The sequence below is a fragment of the Chlorocebus sabaeus genome, chromosome 1 (genome assembly GCF_047675955.1).
Source record: "Chlorocebus sabaeus isolate Y175 chromosome 1, mChlSab1.0.hap1, whole genome shotgun sequence".
In the NCBI taxonomy this organism is placed as follows: Eukaryota; Metazoa; Chordata; class Mammalia; order Primates; family Cercopithecidae; genus Chlorocebus; species Chlorocebus sabaeus.
The window spans coordinates 70,574,016-70,596,306 of NC_132904.1; the positions used below are offsets into that span (position 1 = coordinate 70,574,016).

The window sequence follows — 22,291 nt, forward strand, 5'->3', positions numbered from 1 at the left end:
GTTAAATTTAACATCGGATTAACAGGACAACCTGCCATTCTCCATTTGCAGTTAATGTTCTAGTCGTCGAGAACTTCCCTCAACTCTTTCTTGACTTGAGGCTTTGTATTTGTTTTCCCCTCTGACTACAGTAAGTCCTGACCCTTCATTCCTCGGCTCAGGTGTGCTCCAGGAAGCCTCCTCTGACATCCTAAGTCTGGGTAAGACGTCTCCTATCAGAGTACCCTATATTTGCCTAATCATACTATACTGTACTTTTTATGTCCCACACTGACTGTGAGCTCTGTGAGGACAAGGGACCATGCCTGTTTTATTTTTATCTTTGTATCCCTAGTACTTAGCATGGTGCCTGACACAGAATAGAAGCTCTGCTGAACACAGCTTGGTTGGATTTGAGTACTTTCTATACTAGATTTGTTGAGTTTGTGTGGAAACAATAGAGTTAACCCACTCATGCTGGAGTTTGCAAATTTTTTTGTAAAAAATCAGACCTTGGTAATGACCTCGAGCAGTAGGATATAAATAACTCCTACAAGCTTAGCATTCCTATAATGGAAAACTAGGCATAAATAGGTTAAGGGGAGAGAGAATCTATATACACTGAGTGGTGGTCAGTGTTGTCTAGGCATTTTCCTCACTTTCATTTATGACCAGATCTTACTAAGACCCTCTTGAAGTCCTGGAAGATAGGGAATGTATTTTATTTTCTACACTCCAATAGTCCTAGCATAGTACCTGACACATAGTAGACATAATAATAAAAATAGCTCCATTTATTAAGCAACAATTATGTGCCAAGTACTTTACATATATTATCTCAAATCCTCACAAATCCTGCAAGGCCAATACTATCATTCTAATTTTATAAATAAGAAAGATAACAGGAAAGAGGTAAAGTGATTTAATTCAGGCCACAGAGTTATTATAGTAAATAGCAGAGCCAAGATTTGAACCCAGGTCTGCATAAGACCAAAGTTTATTCTCTTTTTCCTGCTAAAATAAGTGCTGAATTGTGAACCCTGGTCTGCTTGAGAATCTCTGTGGTACTTTAGAGAGAAGAGAGAAAAAGCCTAGAAAGGAGGGTGGAGCTCAGCTAAATAGAGCAAGAATTCCGTGTGTTGTTCCAGAGAAAAGTGAGTTATGATCAGCTCTTGCTGTATTTACGAGGTTGGGTAGCAGTGGAGGAACTAAGTGAATCCAAAGCAGCAACATAGAACTCATCATCAAAACAAGGAACTCACAGCAGCACTCACCAACAGGAGCACAGGCGGAGAGAAAGGTCAGTAAATTCCCTTTACATTCTGATTTCTCTCGGGTCTTTATTAGGGTTTGAGGTTAGCTCCAAAAATCACCACTGGCAAACAAAAAACTGTGACTCTGTAGGCTGTGTAGGTGACTCAAAACAAATGAAGATTTGGAAATCAGGGCCTAGCTGGAATCCTAAAGGAGCTACACTTAGAGGAGAGATTTAGTGAGACAAAATTTTCTAAGCTGTAAGACGGTTAGACGTCCGCACTACCTCAATTTTCCAAGTTTTCCAATTTTACTAGCACGGTGAAGGACAAACAGTGAAGGCTGTACAACCAGTAAGAACTGGGTTCAAATACTGGCTCCACCAATTCATAGTGACATGACCTTAGTCAAGCCACTAAACTTCCTTGGGCTTCAGCTTTTAAAGCTATAAAATTAGACTAATTTTATTTTTACCATCAAGAATTAGAGATGTTTGTAAAGTTCTTAGCACATTACTGCTCGTTAATAAAAACAACAAAAACTGATATGGTATTTACTAAGTGTCAGGCTTAATTCTCCAAAAACCCTATGATAATAATACTACCTACTTCATAGGTAGTATTATTAGCCTCAATTTTACAGATATGGAAATAGGCACAGAGAAGTCATTTACCCAAGGTCACACTGCTACAGTAAGGGGCAGAACTGGCATTTGAATCTGAAGAACCTGGCTTCAGAGTCAAGGCTCTTAATGTTGCTGTGTTATGCCCCTTAATAAAACTGGGTCGAAAGACCATAATATCAGCACATCCCTCTTGGGAAGGTTCTTAAAAATAAGAAAAAGTATGTGGTTAGACTCTTGTCTTGTGTACTACCTGATAATGCAAGGGTCTTGGTTAATAAGCCAGAGTCAACAGAAGGCTTAACATCATCATACAAAAGTGGGGAGAAACCACTTGTATGTGGCAGGCTGTACATTATGATGGTTGACAGATACAACAGGAAAGACTCAAACATACTTGGATTTCTTCACTAACCAGGTAGTCAAACAAAATTATATAATTTTTAAGTACTTGAATTCTGTAGGAGAATAGGCCAGGTATGGTGGCTCATGCCTGTGGTCTCAGCACTTTGGGAGGCTGAGGCAGGAAGACTGCTTGAGCCCAGGAGTTAGAGATCAGCCTGGCAACATAGTGAGACCTTGTCTGTACAAAAAATAATCAGCGGCTGGGCGTGGTGGCTCATGCCTGTAATCCCAGCACCTTGGGAGGCCAAGGCGGGTGGATCACGAGGTCAGGAGATTGAGACCATCCTGGCTAACACACTGAAATCCCATCTCTACTAAAAATATAGAAATTAGCGGGGCATGGTGGCGGGTGCCTGTAGTCCCAGCTACTCAGCGGGCTGAGGCAGGAGAAGGGTGTGAACCTGGAAGGCGGAGCTTGTAGTGAGCAGAGATCGCGGCACTGCACTCCAGCTTGGGAGACAGAACAAGACTCCGTCTCAAAAAAAAAACACAAAACAAAATTAGCTAGGCATGGTGGTGCGCGCTTTGTGGTCCCCGCTACTCAGGAGACTGAGATGATCACGCCACTGCACTCCAGCCCAGGTGACAGAGCAAGATCTTGCTAAAAAAAAAAAAAAAAAAAAAAAAAAATCCTGTTGACAATTCGCCATTCTTTTTTTTTTTTTTTTTTTTTTTTTTTTACAGGAGAATAATGTGGCCTTCTGGGGGATTACCCTCTACCACATATCTGCATTCCCAGCACCATCGGGAGTGCTTCACTTCGTTTAAAAAAAAAAAAAAAAAAAAAAAAGGAATGGTAAATTGTCAACAGGATGTGAGCTTATTTTTACAAGCAAGCAGATATTCTTTTAACAGAGTTCGTACCTCCTTTATGCCAAACTTTGAAGACCAGGGTTTGTTGTGGGTCCAGAAGCAGCTCTTTTGATAGCCTATTAAGAAAAACAACCACTGTAAACTAAGTGTATAGGAACTTTCTGTAGTACAAAACTTAGATTTGAAGAATATCTTGTAATTTGCAAAGCACTTTCCCAACACTATTTCATCTTCTTAGCCATCTTCTAGGATATATTTTTATCTTCACAGTTAAAATGAGGGGATGGAAGCTCAGAGAGGTGAATTAACTTGCCAAGACTTGAAAACTGGCTCCCCTAACACAACATTTCCTCCCCACCACTCCCAAAGTTTCCCTAAGACAGAGGAGGAAGTATGGAAAAGAAGTTCCTCAACATGCATTTAAGAGTTTTATTGGAATGGGTAAGGATTCTGCTTATGCCTTAGAATGAGAGAATGGTGAGAATGGAAGAGGAGGAAAAGAACATTTACTGAGTGCCTACCTTGGGCCAGGCATGGCACCAAGTGTTTCATATACATTTAATCTGCACAAAAGCCTGTAACATGGACATTATTATCCTTATTTTATAGATGATAAGATTGGGCTCAGAGAAGTAAAATGGTTTGCTTGAGGTCACTGAAGAGTAAGTAAGTAGTAGGCCTGGGATTTGAACCCTGGCTTGCCTGACCTCAACACTATACCATGCAGAGGCAAGGCAACAAAGTAAGAAAATGCCTTACTTTCATACCAGATAAAGAAGCTGAAGTGAAATCCACTGAACACCTCCAATACATTTATATATTATATAAAATACAGTTTTAAGTGACAAAGCTTTGGAAAGTTCCAAACCAGGTGCTAGGGCTCCAGGTAAGCAAGAAGGAGATCTAGAGAAAACCAAGAGGCTTGATTTCATTCCCCAAACACCACTGGGGAAGTGAAGAGAGCCTACTTCCAGACCAATGAGAGGCACGGTCTAAAGTGAAACAAGGACTGGTCAGAGATTCTAATTCTAGCTGGGAGTCAAAAGACTCACCTCTGAATTTGAGCTCTACTATTATCACCTGAGCAACTCTGGCCATGCACTTAGCTTCTTCCAGGCCTGGTTCTCTTACCTGTTAAATGGGATAATACTACCGACCTGCAAGTTGCTATGAAGATCAAAGGAAACAATTTTGTGATAAGGGAATTGTAAATAGTGCCATTATTCATTTTTCTTCCAATCCTGCCTCTGTTACCAACAATCTATGCAGCCTCCCTGGGCCACAGTCTCCTCAACTGTAAAGTGAAGAGATGAAATCAGGAGATTGCTCATGTCCCTTCATCAACTTTGTGAAGTTTTGTAATTATGTTAGGTTTTTAGGTTGTGAATGAACAAATCACCTCCACTTAGAAGCTCAGTCCTCTGGTTTCCTGCCTTTTGGGGAGGATTTGATATTTTATATGAAGTACTCTGATGGCCAGAATTTCTATGATTTCCAGTAGCTCACCATATACAGTACTGAGTTTTCACTGCAGTTCTAGCTCCTGACTCAGGCCAGCCTCTCAAATTACAAAACACTGAGCATGTGACCAACTGCTGAGACTCAATTAAAGTACACAAACACTGTGAAAAAACAGAAGACCAGACACCATGGGTATGGCTAGTGTGGTGGACAAGAATTAAACTTTATACAGGGTGATACAGTATAACTTCTAATAATGATTTTGTTACTATTATCATAACATTGCATCACATTTAATAAAGTTTAATTCTTGGTTTCCTATGCCAGCCCCCTCACATTTAATTAGCCCTCTTTGTCCTAATAAAATCTGAGTGGCACTGCACAGTGCCTGACAGGACTTTACCTCCTATTTTTGAGCCTCCCAAAGGAGACCTAACATTTGTTGTATACCTGCTTTGTACCATAAGGCCCTAAATGTCATCTAATTTGGACCTCATAATGACCTTATAAAAATGACCCTCACTTTACAGAGGAATCTGTGGCTCACAGATGTTACGTAACTTGACCACACAGTCAGTAAATTACAGAGATGGAGTTGGAGGCCAAGTGTCTCTGGTTCAAATGCCCAGGGTCTTTCCACTACACCAGAAGTCTTTTCCAAGGATGAAAATCCACAGCATTTTCTGAGATTAGTTCTCTTTGTTCGGAATATCTTTCCAACTCTTATTCACCTGGATAACTTATATACATTCTTCAATATTTAGCTGAGGTATCTTATTTATGAAGCCTTCCCTGAACTTCTAGGTTGTCCTAAATAATCTTTTTTTCTGAGCTCTACCAGCATCCCCTTCTTATTTCTCTTTATTGTATTTTTTTTTTTTTTTTTAGACAGCATCTTACTATATTGCCCAGGCTGGTCTCGAACTCCTGGGCTCAAGTGATCCTCCCACCTTAGCTCTACCATCCCACATTGCCACTCCTCCCCTCCCCCAGTAGCTGGGATTATAGGCATGTGTTACCACACCCAGCTTGATGGTAATTTGTTATTGATATTTTTTCCCAGGTAAGACCATGAACTCCTCAATTGCATGGGGTATCTTAATCATCTTTAATTCCAAGTGCCTAAAACAGAGAGGTCCTCTCACTGAATAATTTTTGAGCATACTGAGAAGAGTTAAAAACACTAAAACAAAACCTTTAAACCACTGCTTTCTGTGAATTCATAAACACTAGGATTAAATAATTGCTGGGATAACAAAAGCATTTTCCAGGTCTGCTCAAAAATCGCGTTGGTTATATTCCTTGCTCTGACTTTGTGTCCTAGAACAAAAAGCAGATTCTGGAAGGCTGATGAACAAACAGATAACACAAACCTTGACTGCTGTTGAAAATTCCAGATGGGGGAATCTGTGTTTTCAACCACTTGGGTGTATACAGGAGATGATTCATCGGCTGTTGCAAAGGATACACAACAACTGGGTATCGATACTTTCCGCTCTGTCAAGGGGCTCCCTGAAATAGAATACAGTGGAGTGACTGTACTTTAGGGTACGCAAGAAGCCTCAGATTATACAGGCACAAGCAGGACTATTCCTGGCCCTCTTCTACCTAAGGGGTCTTTGCTCAAGCTATCCCCCTGTGTCTGAAATGTTTTCAGGCTGGGTGTGGTGGCTCAAGCCTGTAATCCCAGCACATTGGGAGGCCAAGGTAGGAGGACAGCTTGAGCGCAGGAATTCAAGACCAGCCTGGGCAATACAGTGAGATCCCAGGTATATAAAAAAAAATTAACCAAGCATGGTGGCACATGCCTGTAGTCCCAGCTACTCAGGAGGTGAGAGGATCTCTTGAGTCTGGGAGGCAGAGGCTGCAGTGAGCTGAGACTGCACCACTGTACTCCAGTCTGGGGGACAGAGTGAGACCATGTCAATCAATCAATCAATCAATCAATCAATCAATGGATGAAATGTTTCGGTGACCTTTCTGCTACTACCCTGTCTTTTTAAGACTCAGTTCATAAATATTCCCCAAAAAGAAGTGACTTTTCTCATGTCCTGTACTTTGTGGGAAGATGGAAAATACTGTGTTGAGAGGCAAAAGATAAGATAGAACTACAAGGAGTCCTGCACCTAAGAGTCAGATGACCAAATATCAGCTCTGCCATAAATGTGCTATGTGATTTTGGGCAAGAAGTATCTAGGCCATAGCTTCTTCAACTGTAAAACCGGGCATATTATACTTACACTTCCAAAGATATTGTAAGAATTAAGACAAATACTAAGAGTAAGTAACACTTACATATCACTTACTGTGTGCCAGGCACTGTTCTACGTACTTCATATATATAAACTCATTTAATCCTTACAACAACCCTGTAAGATAGCTATTTCTATCATATAGATTATTTCTATCATATAGATTTCTATCATTATTATTTCTATCATACAGATTTCTAAAAATTAGGGTACTGAAAAATTAAATTAGTTGGTCACATATTTATTAAATAGTAGAACTGAGAGTCCAATTCAAGCATTCTGGCTCCAGAGTCCATGCTCTAAACTGTCTCCTATATTGCCTCTACTATGGGGTTAACAAATGTAAAATACTTGGTGCTGGTGAGAATACCTAATGTTAATTTTTACAAGATCAGGTTTCCAATGTGGGAGACTTGGTCAAGTTATTCTGTCTTAAGACAGTGTAAAATGCAGATGGCTGATGATACTAGATAGTCTAACTGAGCTGTACAGGAAGATAAGCCACGAGCCACGTGTGGCTATTCACCTTTAAATTCATTAAGACTAAAGATAAAAAATTTACTTCCTTGGTTGCACTAGCCATATTTCAAGTGCTCAATAGCCACATGGGGCTAGTGGCTACCATACTGGACACTGAACCCACAGAACATTTCCATCATAGTAGAAAGCTCTTTTGGACAGCACTGAGTAATAGACACTTTACAAAACATAGACTATATATTTCATGAGATCACTTTCAGCTCTAAAATGCTATGAATGTCAGGATTACAGATGAAGGAAAAGAGATGAGCAGAGCAGAAAGGAATAGAAGTATGTCCTAAACATAGTCGACATGCTCCAGGGAACAGATTCTGTATGTGTATTCTAACTGGGTTGTCTTCTTTCTAATTGTCTAGCTCAAGAATTCTCCAAATCCATACTCCCACTTGTCCTGGTAGGTGAAGTTCATCTTTGAGGCTCCACCCTTTTCTCTATCTCGCTGCTCCTTTCAGGAAGTACTCCTCCAGGGGCCTCAGTCTGTGCCTCTGGACAGAAAGCATTCTGATGAACAAATTAACACTCAGGAACTGCTGATTTTATTCCTCTCCACATGCAGTTTAACATTTAGCAAGTAGTCTTTAAAAGATAGGTTCTAGTACCATCTACTCTGACAAGCCTCTCTAGGTGGAATCACTGAACTTTATACCCTCAGAGCTTCCAACTTAAAATTTCTTTCAGGGGAAGAAAAGTAGCTATAGCTTTGCTTTGATATGTTTTCCTCAAACTAAAGAATTTCCATTAGACCAATTCTTTTCAAACTTTCTCACCAAAGTAACAATGATTCAGAGAAGAATAAACATTAAACTCTGAAGTGCAGGAGTCCCTGTTGCCTTGAAACAACTATAATAAGCATAACATCTAGTAGGCTTGTCTTTTATTTTAGAAATTCATGAAGGTTTTATATTATATTCCATAATACAACTGTATTTGTATCTGAAATGTATAAATGAAAAACAGCATTTCTGTTCCCAAATCTTTGTTAAAAAATTGACATGCTTATTATTTAATCTTGTGACTTCTAGCACCCAGGGCACAAAACCAGACCAGATGACATTACTTTTTCAGTCATTTGTACTGGAAATAATTAATAAAGAAAGAAACTGGGTGATGGGAAGAGAAAAGAGAATGGAGATTTTGTGAGGAGGCTTGGGAGGGAGAACTGAAGAGAGATGCTAGCCTTGGAAGGAAGATCTAGTGGCGTCCACAAAGCAGGAGAGAACTGAGGCATGTGCTAGTTGCCAACAAAGCAGGACCTGGAAAAAGGCTGAACCAAGAAGCAGAGGAGCCTTAGAACAGGGAAAGCATTAAAGATATAGAGAAGAACTCTATGAGGAGCAAAACAACAAAACAAAACAACCTCTGGCTACAACTTGGCCAAACCAGTTTACAAGCTATTAAAAAAAACTTTTTGTAAGGCTAATCAAGGAAAGCAGTAGGAGTTACAAGCATATTTTTGAAAGAACAGGGAAAGTTTAATAAAATAGTAGTACCCAGTGAGCTATCTTCTTAAAAGTTTTAGTGAAACTGAACAGTATTTACGCGGATTGACTTGCTGAGCATCTACTCCCGCCTACTTTTATTGCATTGTATTCCTCTATTGTACAGATTGGAAGGGTTAAAAGCTACATTTCTTGGACTCTTTTGCAGCTAGGGTATGGATGCAAATTGGCCTCTGCCAATCAGATGCCCTCACAAAAGATCTGGAAGGCGGGAGGCAGAGAACATCTTCCTTTTCCTTTTGCTTTTGCTAATAACAAGGATGATGATGTAGAGACATTGTGTTTTCTGATCTAGCATTTGGCCCCTGGGTGGAGAGAGGCCCTGTGGCAATGGCGATGACAAGCGCTTCTGATTCTCAGATTTCAGTTTTGGCACTGCATTCTGAACTTAAAAGATTTAGTGGTTCCCTCCTGAAAGTTTAGCCTAAAGCCCACTCCTCTAGACCTTCTAATGACTTAAAGTACCTTAATATTCTATATTAAACTTCTCTCTGCTTAAAATGGCTGGAGTGGGTTCTGTTTCCTCTGCCTGATATAGCTTTCATCTCTCATTCTTTCTCCCATTTTCCTTTTTGGTCTTAAGCTTCAACTGATTTATTTCAATAAAATGTCATAAATCCTCACAACTAGGAAGAGATAACCTGGCTCTACCACAGCAACTCTCAAATATTCTATAATAATCTGTGTTTCCCTCACTAGACTGAGAGCTCTTTGAATGCACAGAGTAGTCCCAAGGCCCTTATTAAAGGGTTGCTGACTCCCCACTGCCCTTTGTCTACAGATAGTTGCCCAGGGTTAGAGAGAAGAGTTGCCTTGTCTGCTTGCAGTACATACTCACAGAGGATAGCAACATCTTCTCAAGAAGGCTCTGAGAAAGATCAGCAGAGAGGACCAATCACTGTTCCTAGAGGCAGGACACCTAGGTTCCAATATACGCTCTGCCGTTGCTTTAGTGTGACATACTGGATACACCACTTCATTCTGGCTCCCTGGGCCTCAGTTTTCTCATCAGAAGTAAGGGCTCTCAAACCACTTTCCACAGTAAAATTCTAATTCTAGATATATATCAATCTTGCTCACATCTGTCTCTTATGGCAATACCCCCTGTCCCTCCGGTTTTATTTGTTTGTTTATTTATTTATTTTTTGAGATGGAGTCACATTCACTCTGTTGCCCAGGCTGGAGTGCAGTGGCACGATCTTGGCGCACTGCAACCTCCGCCTCCTGGGTTCAAGTGATTCTCCTGCCTCAGCCTCCTGAATAGCTGGAATTGGGGCTTGTGCTCAGCTAATTTTTGTATTTTTAGTAGAGATAGGGTTTCGTCATGTTGGCCAGGCTGGTTTTGAACTCCTGATCTCAAGTGATCTCCCGGCCTCAGCCTCCCAAAGTGCTGGGATTACAGGTGTAAGCCACTGCGCCCGGCCATCCTCCAGTTTATTTTGAAAGCTACTATTTGCTAAAGGCCTTGAAATAAAACTATTTTGACTTAGGAAGAAGATAGTTCCTTATTTAGTCTTGAACAGACACATTCCTTTTAGCCAAATAGGTGGGTGAAAAAGAAATCAGCTTGGGAGAGCAGGTGTATCAGGTTTCTCTGGCTCTCCTCTTGTAGGTGGAAATTCATCTGGGCCTGTTTACATTCTGAAAAAGGTCAAGTTCTGAAATACTTTTGGAAGCAGCCCAAAAGAAGGCTGCTACACCCCTCCACAGGGTTGGGATGCACATTGAGAACAGTTAAGAAGACTTGAGGTCAACCAGTTATGCCATTTAAGAATTCTTGATCTGTGGGAGACAGGCACAGACAGATAATTACAACCCAAGAAGATAAAGACTATGCTAAAAACACATGGGACCCAGAGGGGCCCTGAACTCTGCCTGGATGGGCTAAAGAATGCCTCTAAAAGTTGATAATATTGAATCTGATTTTGTTTTTTACTCAGTATAACTTATGCTACTTCAAATTATTTTACCTCTCTGTTCCTTACTTGTCTCATTTGTAAAACAGGGCTAGAAACACCTGTTTTGTCTAACATAAGTATACAAATCTTAAGAGTATTGAAGCTGATCTTAACAGAAGGTTCCTCAGAGCTTTTTCTTACAAAAGTATCCAAGAAGTTCTTTTATTTTCAGAACCAAGACTACAGTGGTGACCACAGACCATTTCAGAGCTGCTTCAGAATTAAGCTTTGCTAAAGGCAAAGCTCCAAATTCGGGGCTGTTTGTTAATCCTCTGCATAAAGGTTTGCACGAAAGAACCATTCATTTCCTTCCTTAAGAAAGAGCTTCCAAGGCATAAAAGGGACAGACACTCTGAGAACACTGTTAAGGCAAGAGGAAAGTCAGAAGTACAGATTGTAGAATCATGGTCTCCTACGAGAACGTTTCTGTAGCCTATTCTGCATTCTTGCTGCCTACCTTGCTTCTTTAGGCTTCAGAACTTGAACTAATGTGATGGCCCTCTCAGTGACTGCTGCTTTCAGTTTTATCCAGTATCTTTTTCATATTGCCACCAAGATTTCATGTCTGGTCAACAAATATGACCTTGTCTCTCCACAGATTAAGGCTTTGTTGGTTTCATCTCACCTGCAGTGTCAGTCATATAGCATACAAAATGCTGCCCATGTAGCCTAATTAGTCTTTCCAGCCCCATTTCTCACTACTTTTTACTCACATTTAATGACCTTTTTTTGGCCAATGTCCCATTCTCTTATAGTACCAAGCTTTTGACCATGCTATTTCTTCTCATTAGAATGCCTTTTTCCTCTTTCATTCAGCAAACTTGCTCCTCCTCCTTCAAGAGTAGACTAAAGTGACACCCATACTTTGAGGCCTGACCACTCCATTAGCAAAAAAACTCCCTCTGTGTTCTCAAAGTTTTCCTATACCACCACATCCACCCTCCCACAGCTTTCCTCTTTCATATTGTTTATTCCTCTGTACCAAAAATGTTAATATATCTCTCCATTAGGCTGTCTGTTCCTTGGGGACAGGGACTGTGTGTTGTTTGTTTATCCCAGCACTGTGATCTTCATGATGCAGCAAAGCAAACATAATGTCCTCCTGTTTCATGAATATGAGACATAATACCTCTCACATTTCTGGCACGAGTTGCAGACCTGTAAATCACTTGTTATTTAGCCTCTAGGTAAAATGACCTGAAGTTACATAGTTAATGTGCTCTGCAGAGCCAGGTGGGCAGGTCTGTACTCAAAGAGACGATGGGCAGGTCTCTATACTATAGGTCTATACTCTATACTCAGCACAGTGTCTGACTGACACATAAATGTTGTGGGAGGAAGGACTACATGGGCTTATCACTGCAGGGTGGAAATCAGGATACAACAGTGACATCTGAAAGTCAGATGTCTACCATATGCTTGCTTTGACCTGGCTAAACAGAAAGAACTCTGTGAGAAATTTAAGAGAGAACAAGTTAGGGGTCTGATGATCTGATGGTGGATAAGGAAAAGAGAAGTATCTATCTAGGTTGATACTCAGGTGGCTGGACTGGGGAATTTATGATATGCAACAAGTTCAGAAAAGCTTTCATGTTGCTTAAACCTTTAGGATTGAGAAAAAAATATTTATCAGTTAAGATAATGAACAGATCCTGCCATGATTTGAAAGACTTGTGAAGAAAGGAGCACACCCTGAAGAGTTAGACATATGCTCCTGGATAGGTGAGGAGAGCATACCTTTCAAGCTCAAGTGCATTGCTCTTTCTACTAGGATGCTGACTGCAAATGTTCCATCCAACTCAGCAGGGCCCTCCTGGGTCAGGCAGACTTCAGCTGTGGTGCTGCTGCAGGGGACCTGAGTGGAGGCAGGAGACTTCTGGTGGCAGGAGACTTCTTCCGGTGGAGAGAGTTGGACCTCATCATTTCTTCTGGGGAGTTGCTCAGACTCACTGTGGCTGCTGCAGTCCATGGAGTCCAGCTCATGAGTGGGCTCAAGGTGTGAGGAAAGAGAAGAAAGAACCACATGAACTCGCAAGGCAGCTCCTGAGAGGTTGGAAGCATTTCGTCCAAACAGAGGATACACACCTAAAAGAGGATGGAGAAGAATAAGGCTAGTCAAGCAGGAACCAAGGAAATACTCACTGAGGGTGCTGTGGTCCTTTCTCCTTTGAAAGGTCTACAAACCCCAATACATCAATTTGCAAAAGAAACTATGAAGCTGGTAGAAAACAAGAAAACTTTTACCCTGCCCTAACTATCTTCAATAATGAAAAGTAGGCTGAGTGTGGTGGCTCACACCTGTAATCCTGGCACTTTGGAGACTGAAGTGGGCGAACTGCTTGAGTCTAGGAGTTCAAGAGTCTGGGCAACATGGTAAAACCCTATCTCTACAAAAAACACAAAAATTAGCTGAGCATGGTGGTGTGTGTCTGCAGTCCCAGCTACTCAGGAGGCTGAGGTGGGAGGATCACTTGAGCCCAAGAGGTTGAGGATGCAGTGAGCCATGATTGTGCCACTGCACTCCAGACTGGGTGACAGAGCAAGACTCTGTCTCAAAAAACAAAACAAAATAAAACAAACAAACAAACAAAAAACCCAAGTAATGAAAGTAGTAAGATCTCTGATTTAAAGCCAAAGCCAAATGACTACCAGGCAGAGCTGTTGTGGAAGGGATTCATGCGCTGAGAGGCAATAAGACTTAAAGAAGTCTGAGATTTGATGAAATCAAGAGTGGCCTATTTTCTCTTCCTCGTGTCTCATGGGCTCCTGTTTTTAGACCTTCTCCCTATCGGGAAGCTGTCTTGACACTCAATTTAGCTATGTTTCACTAGGGTTCTGGAAATATTTTCGGGGGTGGAGGGGAAGTAGGAGGTAAGTGGAGACCAGAAAGAAGTATAAGGGAGTTAATATTTGTTGGGTGTTTTTCATATGCCAGAATCTCAGAGGAGTTAAATAAACTGCCAACATCACTCTTTCAGTAAGTGGCACATTTAAGCCCAGAGATTTGAATTTTACCAACTTGCTGAATATTAAAATGAGATTCATAAAACAGAAGGTACTAATAGTTCCTTCTGAATCTCAAAGTTTGCTTCATTAGACTCATTTCAATTCAGGAAAATGGAGTTAACTGATTCATAGATGGTAATAATATGAAACCTTTCCTGTTTTAGATAACCAGTTTTCTTCTCAAAGCAATGTGTAAATTATTATGATTATCAAAGGAAAATAAGGGCAGGTCATTACAGGTGGGAAGACACCCAAAAGCAACACAGTTAAATCCTTATCCTTGAGAAAATTAACAAAACATGGAAGTAAGGTTGGATGGATGGCTTGATTCATTCAACAAACACATCAAATGACATGCCTTGTATAAGACCTGTGTACAAGAGAATAAAAAGCTCAGACAAGAGGGATATGGAGAAGTATGAGGGAAATGGATGATCTGAAAAGCTAAATATTACCTTTGGTAGCACTCAATAAAAAGAGGTATTTGTGTCTGAGTTCCTATACTTAGATCTAAATTCAGTGTCCTAAACCTACTTTCTTCAGCAGAATGAAGCTAAAAGCCTGTTTTTATAAACTTTAGTTCAAGTGAACTTGGTTTACTTCAAGGACATTTTCTGTAGTCCCTTTGAAGGGACTCTAGGCCTGCCCAGATAAAACAGAGGACATGGCATGTGATGTGCTCAACAGAGCCAGATTTATACCTGTTAGGTCCAGAAAGAACCAGAGAATTTGGGATGATCACCTAGATACACTCAGTTCTCCTCTAGCCTGGGCCACCCACTCAACAATAGGGTCTGAGCACAGGGCTAATAGGGCTAACAAAGGGTCATGACTCAGTTTCTTCGACTGTAGAGTTGGGGAAATAACAACTAACTGGACTGCAATATTAAGCTGAATAAAGATCATATTTGTAAAGAATCTACTCTGGCTACCTCTAATTCATCTTAACTACAGTCACTAGCTTTATTTTTCTAAATGCAAAGCTATACACTCCTCTTGTATTCAGAAACCATTGTACTAATTTTCCATAACTCTCAGGAAAAAGTCCAAACTTCAGCTGAGAAGAGAAGGCTTTCAACACAGTACTCCTGCCTACCTCCCGAGCTTCATCTCTAATCACTTCCAAATCTATGTATCCTAAGATGCAGCTGTCCGAAATTACTATAGTCCCCAAAATCTATCAAACTGCTTCATTCTCCTGTACTTTCACCCATGCTGTTCCCTTCTTTAGAACACCTTTCTTTCCCCCTTTCCTTGACTTATACCTACATCCTTTGAAACTCAGGTCAAGTATCACTTTCACTGAGATGCTATCCTTAGAGATGTTGTGTCCCTGCATTCCCATAGCACCAAGAATACCTTTTTCATAGTTCTCATGCCTCACTGTAATTATTTACTTACTATTGTATTCCCCGATTAGACCGTAAACTCTTTAAGTTCAGGAACTAGTTCTTTTTTTTTTTTTTTTTTTTTTTTTTTGAGACGGAGTCTTGCTCTGTCGCCCGGGCTGGAGTGCAGTGACCGGATCTCGGCTCACTGCAAGCTCCGCCTCCCGGGTTCACGCCATTCTCCTGCCTCAGCCTCCCGAGTAGCTGGGACTATAGGCGCCCGCCACCTCGCCCGGCTAGTTTTTTGTATTTTTTAGTAGAGACGGGGTTTCACTGTGTTAGCCAGGATGGTCTCGATCTCTTGACCTCGTGATCCACCCGTCTCGGCCTCCCAAAGTGCTGGGATTACAGGCTTGAGCCACCGCGCCCGGCAGGAACTAGTTCTTACTCATCTTTGAATTCCCAGGTCCAAGCATATGGATCAAGTACCAAGCAAATGTTTGAAAGAAAAGCACCCAGTACAAAAATGCCACCTGCAAAATGTTACCCTTTTCTTTTTTGCTCTGTCAACTAGTTTATTACCATATAGATTTTCTTTATGGTTTCAAGATGTGGTGACCAGAAAGGAAGAATATCCTGGTCCCCTCAGTAGGTATGCTTTTCAATATAATTAATAAACTAGCATTCTAGATGATCAGATAGGCTCTTATATATGTGGTTACAAGTAGTTCCCTAAATTCACTCATTATTTCATAAGTGTTAACAATGTTCTAAGCACTATGTTAAATGCAAAAATCTGATGAGTTTGGATGCACCCTAATGGTACGAAATTCACAGCCAATTCTTCGACCTACGTTGACCCCACCACAGTACTAGAATTAGATAACACTCTTTCTTAAGCAGGCAGTAGAACTTTAAAAACAATCTCTTTAGGGATGAGTTCATGTCCTTTGCAGGGACAGGGATGAAGCTGGAAACCATCATTCTCAGCAAACAAGAACAGAAAACCAAACACTGCATGTTCTCACTTATAAGTGGGAGGTGAACAATGAGAACACATGGACACATGGAGGGGAACATCACACACCAGGGCCTGTTAGTGGGTGGGGGGCTAGGGGAGGGATAGCATTAGGAAAAACACCTAATGTAGTTGACGGGTTGATTGGTGCAGCAAACCACCAGGGCATGTGTATACCTATGTAACAAAACTGCACATTCTGCACGTGTACCCCAGAACATATATATATAATATTATATATACACACACACACACATACACACACACACACACATATATACAATCTCCTTAGTTACAAGAAGCACTACTAAATTATTATTAATCTTTCCGTGTGCAATAATGGAAGGAAAACTTACTAGTCTGTGACCCTGGGCAGGTAACTCAATCTCTCTCAGCCTTCTTTTTAATGAATATAAAATGGGTATAATAGCTATCTCACAGGATTGCTGGGAGGGTCAAGTAAAGTCTGGGAGGGTCAAGTCTGACAGAGTGTCACGCATAGTGTTTGACACAGAGCAGGTGCTCAAACTACAAGAGTTGAATTGGGCTCCTCACTTACCACTGACAGTTAGTGTCCTCGCTGACCTCTCCCCAAGTCTGGCCAGGTCCACATAGGCTGAGCCAATCCAGCTGTCTGTCTGATGGGGTCTCTCCACACTATCATTGCCATAAGCTTGCCACACTTGGATCTCTAGCCTCTCCTCCCTGAAGTACCAAAGCAGTGATGGGCCCCTGGTGACTTCTGCTCTTTTGGATGCCTTGAAAGTGACGATAATCTGCTTTTTGTTTACAGATTCCTTGGGTTTCTTGAGAGGGGTCCAAAAGGCTTCATGATCATAGAACTTGTAGCGAAGGTAGCAATATGTATTCTTATGAATATGGTTGTGGCCAGCAAGCAGCACGCAATGGATGGGCAGCCACAGCCTTGGGGTGGAGATGGTGACAGTGGCTGGCTCCCCTTCATCCATTCTGACAAAATCTTTCAGGCTGTTCTCAAAGCTCCAGCCCAATAGCTCAGCAGCTTCCAAGACCCGCTCTCTGTCTCCACGATGCGTGAAGGAAACTGAAAGCTCCAGACCACCCACGATCTTCTGCATGAGCTCCAAGCCATGAGGTAGGCCCCCATCTTCTGGTAAAATGATAGGATACCATCCTGTGATCCCTTATGGGAGAAAAGAAAGATTCTCAATTATAGTCTTAAAAGTAAACAAAAAACAAGTTAGTTACTCTCCACCCCACAGTATCCCATCACCCTGGCTCAAGACAGAACAGAAAACATACCCCAGTGAATCAGAGTTTGTGTTCATCTGACCACTGAGAGGTAATGAGATTAGAACAAAGGCTAGGAGTTGGAAGATGTGAGTTCTCTTTGGCTATGGCTAGATCTAGTGGTTTATTATGAACAAGCCATTAATTTCTCTCAGATTTGGTTTCCTTAGCTCACAAATGGGAAAACTGAGGCTAGTGCTGTCTCCCAAAGTTGTTATGATTATCCAATGAGATAATGGTTTAGAAAGAGCTTTGAGAGAGAAGTGCTTTAAAAGTGTGAAATGTTTATAGTACTATGAGTACAATAGAAAAGGCCAGGGTCAAAAGAGATCTGGGGTCTAGACTCAAGTCTTCTACCAAGGGAATCGGCATTTAGAGAACACATACCAAGGACCAGGTGCTAGATTTCAAAATCTTTCTCTATCGCCCAGGCTGGAGTGCAGTGTTACCTGTAACTTTGAACTCCTGGGCTCAAGTCATTCTCCTGCCTCAGCCTCCCGAGAACATAGGACTATATGTGTGTGCTACCACGCCTGGCCATTTTCCAAAAAAAGGTTTGTGCTTGTTTTTTTTTGTTTGTTTTTTGTTTTTTTGTTTTTTGTAGAGATAGGGTTGTGTTGTGATACCCAGGCTGGTCTTGAACTCATGGCCTCAAGTGATACTTGCACCTTGGTTTCCCAAGGTTTTGGGATTACAGGAGTGAGCCACTGCACCTGGCCAAAAACTACTCTTTATTAAACATCTAGTATGTGTCAGAAATTCTGCTAGCCCTTTACAGATATTATTTCATTTAATTCCTCTGATAACCCTGAGAAGTTCTGAGGACTAAATGGGATAATAATCCTTATTTTACAGGTGAGAAAGTGGAAGCTCAGAGACCTGTCCACCTTATTACTGCTACCAAGTAAGAGAGCCAGAATTTGACTCCAGGTCTAGCTGGCTCTAAAGTCTACATTGCACCTAGTATAGGTTCACACTATCTTATCTGAAAACTTTAAGGCCAGATTTATTTCTGAATTTAGAATTTTTCAGGTTTTAGAAAGGTAATAGAGTACATAAACTGAATATTATATAATATTATATATCAGGGCCCACAGATAGTAAATACTTTAGGCTTTTTGGGCCATATGGTCTCTGCCGCAGTCACTCAGCTGGGCTACTGTGGTAATAAAGTGGCCACAGACAATTTGTAAATTAATGGGCACAGTGTGTTTTAATAAAAGTTTACATAAATAGGCAGTTGCCTAAGTCTCGTATCAGCTGAGGTCAGATTTGGCTCCTCAATGAGTTAAAAAACTTTATTTTCAGGGTCTTTTGGATTTTGGCACTATATAAAACAGATTGCGGAATGATAATATTCACAGCAATTTTCTAAGAAATGTTTTACTGAGTGTATTTTACAAATGAGAAGATTTAGGAGATTAATTTGCTGAAGATTACTTAAGGTTTGATGACTTTTGCACAGGTATTTAGCTTTTCTGGGCCTTCTTAGTTTTTCTCTGTGAAATGAGGAGGCTGAAAATTTTGATCTCTAAGGCTCTTTTTCAGCTTGATAGCCTAAGAGCCTAGGGCTTTGGTTCTATGATTATGTTTCCCCACAGCTTAATGGTTCTTAACATTTTTTTGGTCACAGACCCTTTTGACTCAAATGAAAGCTATTATGCCCCCGAAAATAAACAAATACATGTAGACACAAAATTTCATGCCATTTCAGTGTTTAAGAACTGCATAGATTATTAGATGGTTACTTTAGCTCTGCGATTCTATAATTGAGGGTATAGGTAGGGAAAAACAAAATAGAGTGCTCACTTTAGAATATGCTGAATACAAAGACAAATGATATATCCTTAATTATCTAAAAGGTATATATCCAAGGGATTAATTTTAATTCACAGAGATGTGATTTCCCAGATGGTGCTTGTTCTCTCCCAAACTGTAGCTAAGTTATAGAAGGAAGGAAATTGAGGTGTCCTATGTGCCCAGCCCTGTGCCAAGATTTTTCACATGTAAGATTTCATTAAACGCTTTAATAATCTTGTGAAATAGATATTACTATTTCCATATCTACAGAGGAGGGAACTATGGATCTGAGAGATGAAGTAACTTTATTTAGATCACAAACAATAAGTGACAGAAGGGAGTTTTGAATCCCATATCAACTTGTGCAGACTTCTGTCCGGCAGGCACATACACAGTACCTGTTTATTAGGGTAGTGCTCAAATATTAACTCATGAAAAAACTGGGAGATGTGTGACAGAATTCTGCAAACTAGATTACACAATCCTAGGCAGGAAGATGGACAACAGAAGGAAAACCTATACTTATTGCACACCTACTATGTGTCAGGTACTTTATATAACCAATTTAATGAGTTCCTACCTTATAGACTTATCAGGATTAACTGTATCCATCCCACAAGATAAGAAAATGGGGGCTCAGAGAGGTCAAATCACTTGGTCAAAGTCACCCAGTTACTAGTAAGTAGGATGGGATCAGTATTTCCAGACTGCCTTGGTGGTTGTGTCTACTTTGGGGGGCATTTATCCTATATCCTTATTCCTTCTACAGTGAGAGAAAAAATAGGGAAAAATAATGAGTGAATCTGGATTTCATTTCAGGTCCTGCCACTCACTAGGTATGTGGTTTTGGCAAACCACTTAATCTCTCTAAGTTTTCTCATCTGACAAATGAAAATAATAAGATCCTATATCCTTACTTGTCAGGGTTACTGTGAAGCTCAAACAAGATCTGAGAAAATATTTTACAAAGTGCTATATAATATAATGGATATTGCCATATTCTTCATCATCATCATCATCTTTCTTAGGGAAAGATGATAGTATAATGCCTTGAGTTTCTTTGTTTTATTAGAAGACCTTCAAAATGATTAGGAGAAGATTTAAAATGTTTCAAGAAACGGAGTTCACTCATGATTTGGCTCTCTGTTTGTCTGTAATTGGTGTATAAGAATGCTTGTGATTTTTGAACATTGATTTTGTATCCTGAGACTTTGCTGAAGTTGCTTATCAGCTTAAGGAGATTTTGGGCTGAGACAATGGGGTTTTCTAAATATACAATCATTTCATCTGCAAACAGGGACAATTTGACTTCCTCTTTTCCTAACTGAATATCCTTTCTTTCTTTCTCTTGCCTGATTGCCCTGGCCAGAACTTCCAACACAATGTTGAATAGGAGTGGTGAGAGAGGGCATCCCTGTCTTGTGCTAGTTTTCAAAGGGAATGCTTCCAGTTCTTGCCCATTCAGTATGATATTGGCTGTGGGTTTATCATAAATAGCTCCTATATTTTGAGATATGTTCCATCAATAGTTTATTGAGAGTTTTTAGCATGAAGGGCTGTTGAATTTTGTCAAAGGCCTTTTCTGCATCTATTGAGATAATCATGTGGTTTTTGTCATTGGTTCTGCTTATGGGATGGATTATGTTTATTGATTTGCATATGTTGAACCAGTCTTGCATCCCAGGGATGAAGCCAACTTGATTGTGGTGGATAAGCTTTTTGATGTGCTGCTGGATTCGCCACCTGCCCACCCTCGCAAGGGAATAAAATACCTAGGAATCCAACTTACAAGGGATATGAAGGACTTCTTCAAGGAGAACTACAAACCACTGCTCAACGAAATAAAAGAGGACACTAAACAAATGCAAGAACATTCCATGTTCATGGATAGGAAGAATCAATATCATGAAAATGGCCATACTGCCCAAGGTAATTTATAGATTCAATGCCATCCCCATAAGCTACCAATGACTTTCTTCACAGAATTGGAAAAAATGACTTTAAAGTTCATATGGAACCAAAAAAAGAGCCCACATTGCCAAGACAATCCTAAGCAAAAAGAACAAAGCTGGAGGCATCATGCTACCTGACTTCAAACTATACTACAAAGCTACAGTAACCCAAACAGCATGGTACTGGTACCAAAACAGATATATAGACCAATGGAACAGAACAGAGGCCTCAGAAATAACATCACACATCTACAACCATCTGATCTTTGACAAATCTGACAAAAACAAGAAATGGGGAAAGGATTTCCTATTTAATAAATGGTGCTGGGAAAACTGGCTAGCCATATGTAGAAAGCTGAAACTGGATCCTTCCTTACACCTCATACAAAAATTAATTCAAGATGGATTAGAAACTTAAATGTTAGACCTAAAACCATAAAAACCCTAGAAGTAAACATAGGCAATACCATTCAGGACATAGGCATGGGCAAGGACTCCATGACTAAAACACCAAAATCAGTGGCAACAAAAGCCAAAATAGACAAATGGGATCTAATTAAACTAAAGAGCTTCTGCACAGCAAAAAAACCTACCATTAGAGTGAAAAGGCAACCCACAGAATGGAAGAAAATTTTTGCAATCTACCCATATGACAAAGGACTAATATCCAGAATCTACAAAGAACTTAAACAAATTTACAAGAAAAAAACAACCCCATCAAAAAGTGGGCGAAGGATATGAACAGACACTTCTCAAAAGAAGACATTTACGCAGCCAACAGACACATGAAAAAATGCTCATCATCACTGTTCATCAGAGAAACGCAAATCAAAACCACAATGAGATACCATCTCACACGAGTTAGAATGGCGATCATTAAAAAGTCAGGAGACAACAGACACTGGAGAGGATGTGGAGAAATAGGAACGCTTTTACACTGTTGGTGGGAACGTAAACTAGTTCAACCACTGTGGAAGACAGTGTGGCGATTCCTCAAGGATCTAGAACTAGAATTACCATTTGACCCAGCGATCCCATTACTGGGTATATACCCAAAGGATTATAAATCATGCACTATAAAGACACATGCATATGTATGTTTATTGCGGCACTATTCACAATAGCAAAGACTTGG

General features: G+C 40.5%; 1 protein-coding gene across 5 annotated transcripts in view; it reads right to left on the bottom strand.

Annotated features, from left to right (window-relative positions):
* C2CD3 (C2 domain containing 3 centriole elongation regulator) overlaps positions 1-22,291 on the bottom strand; it is a 155,550-nt gene that overhangs the window by 37,403 nt on the left and 95,856 nt on the right. For all 5 annotated transcript variants that reach the window (XR_012094068.1, XM_038005474.2, XM_038005475.2 and 2 more), the window contains 4 exons: positions 16,695-17,297; positions 12,521-12,868; positions 5,908-6,046; positions 3,125-3,189 (listed from right to left, as the gene is read on the bottom strand). Coding sequence is in view for 4 of the 5 variants with exons in the window: in XM_038005474.2 (XP_037861402.2) it covers positions 3,125-3,189; positions 5,908-6,046; positions 12,521-12,868; positions 16,695-17,297 (1,155 nt within the window). In the remaining variant the exon portion in view is untranslated. The remainder of the gene's footprint in view (positions 1-3,124; positions 3,190-5,907; positions 6,047-12,520; positions 12,869-16,694; positions 17,298-22,291) is intronic.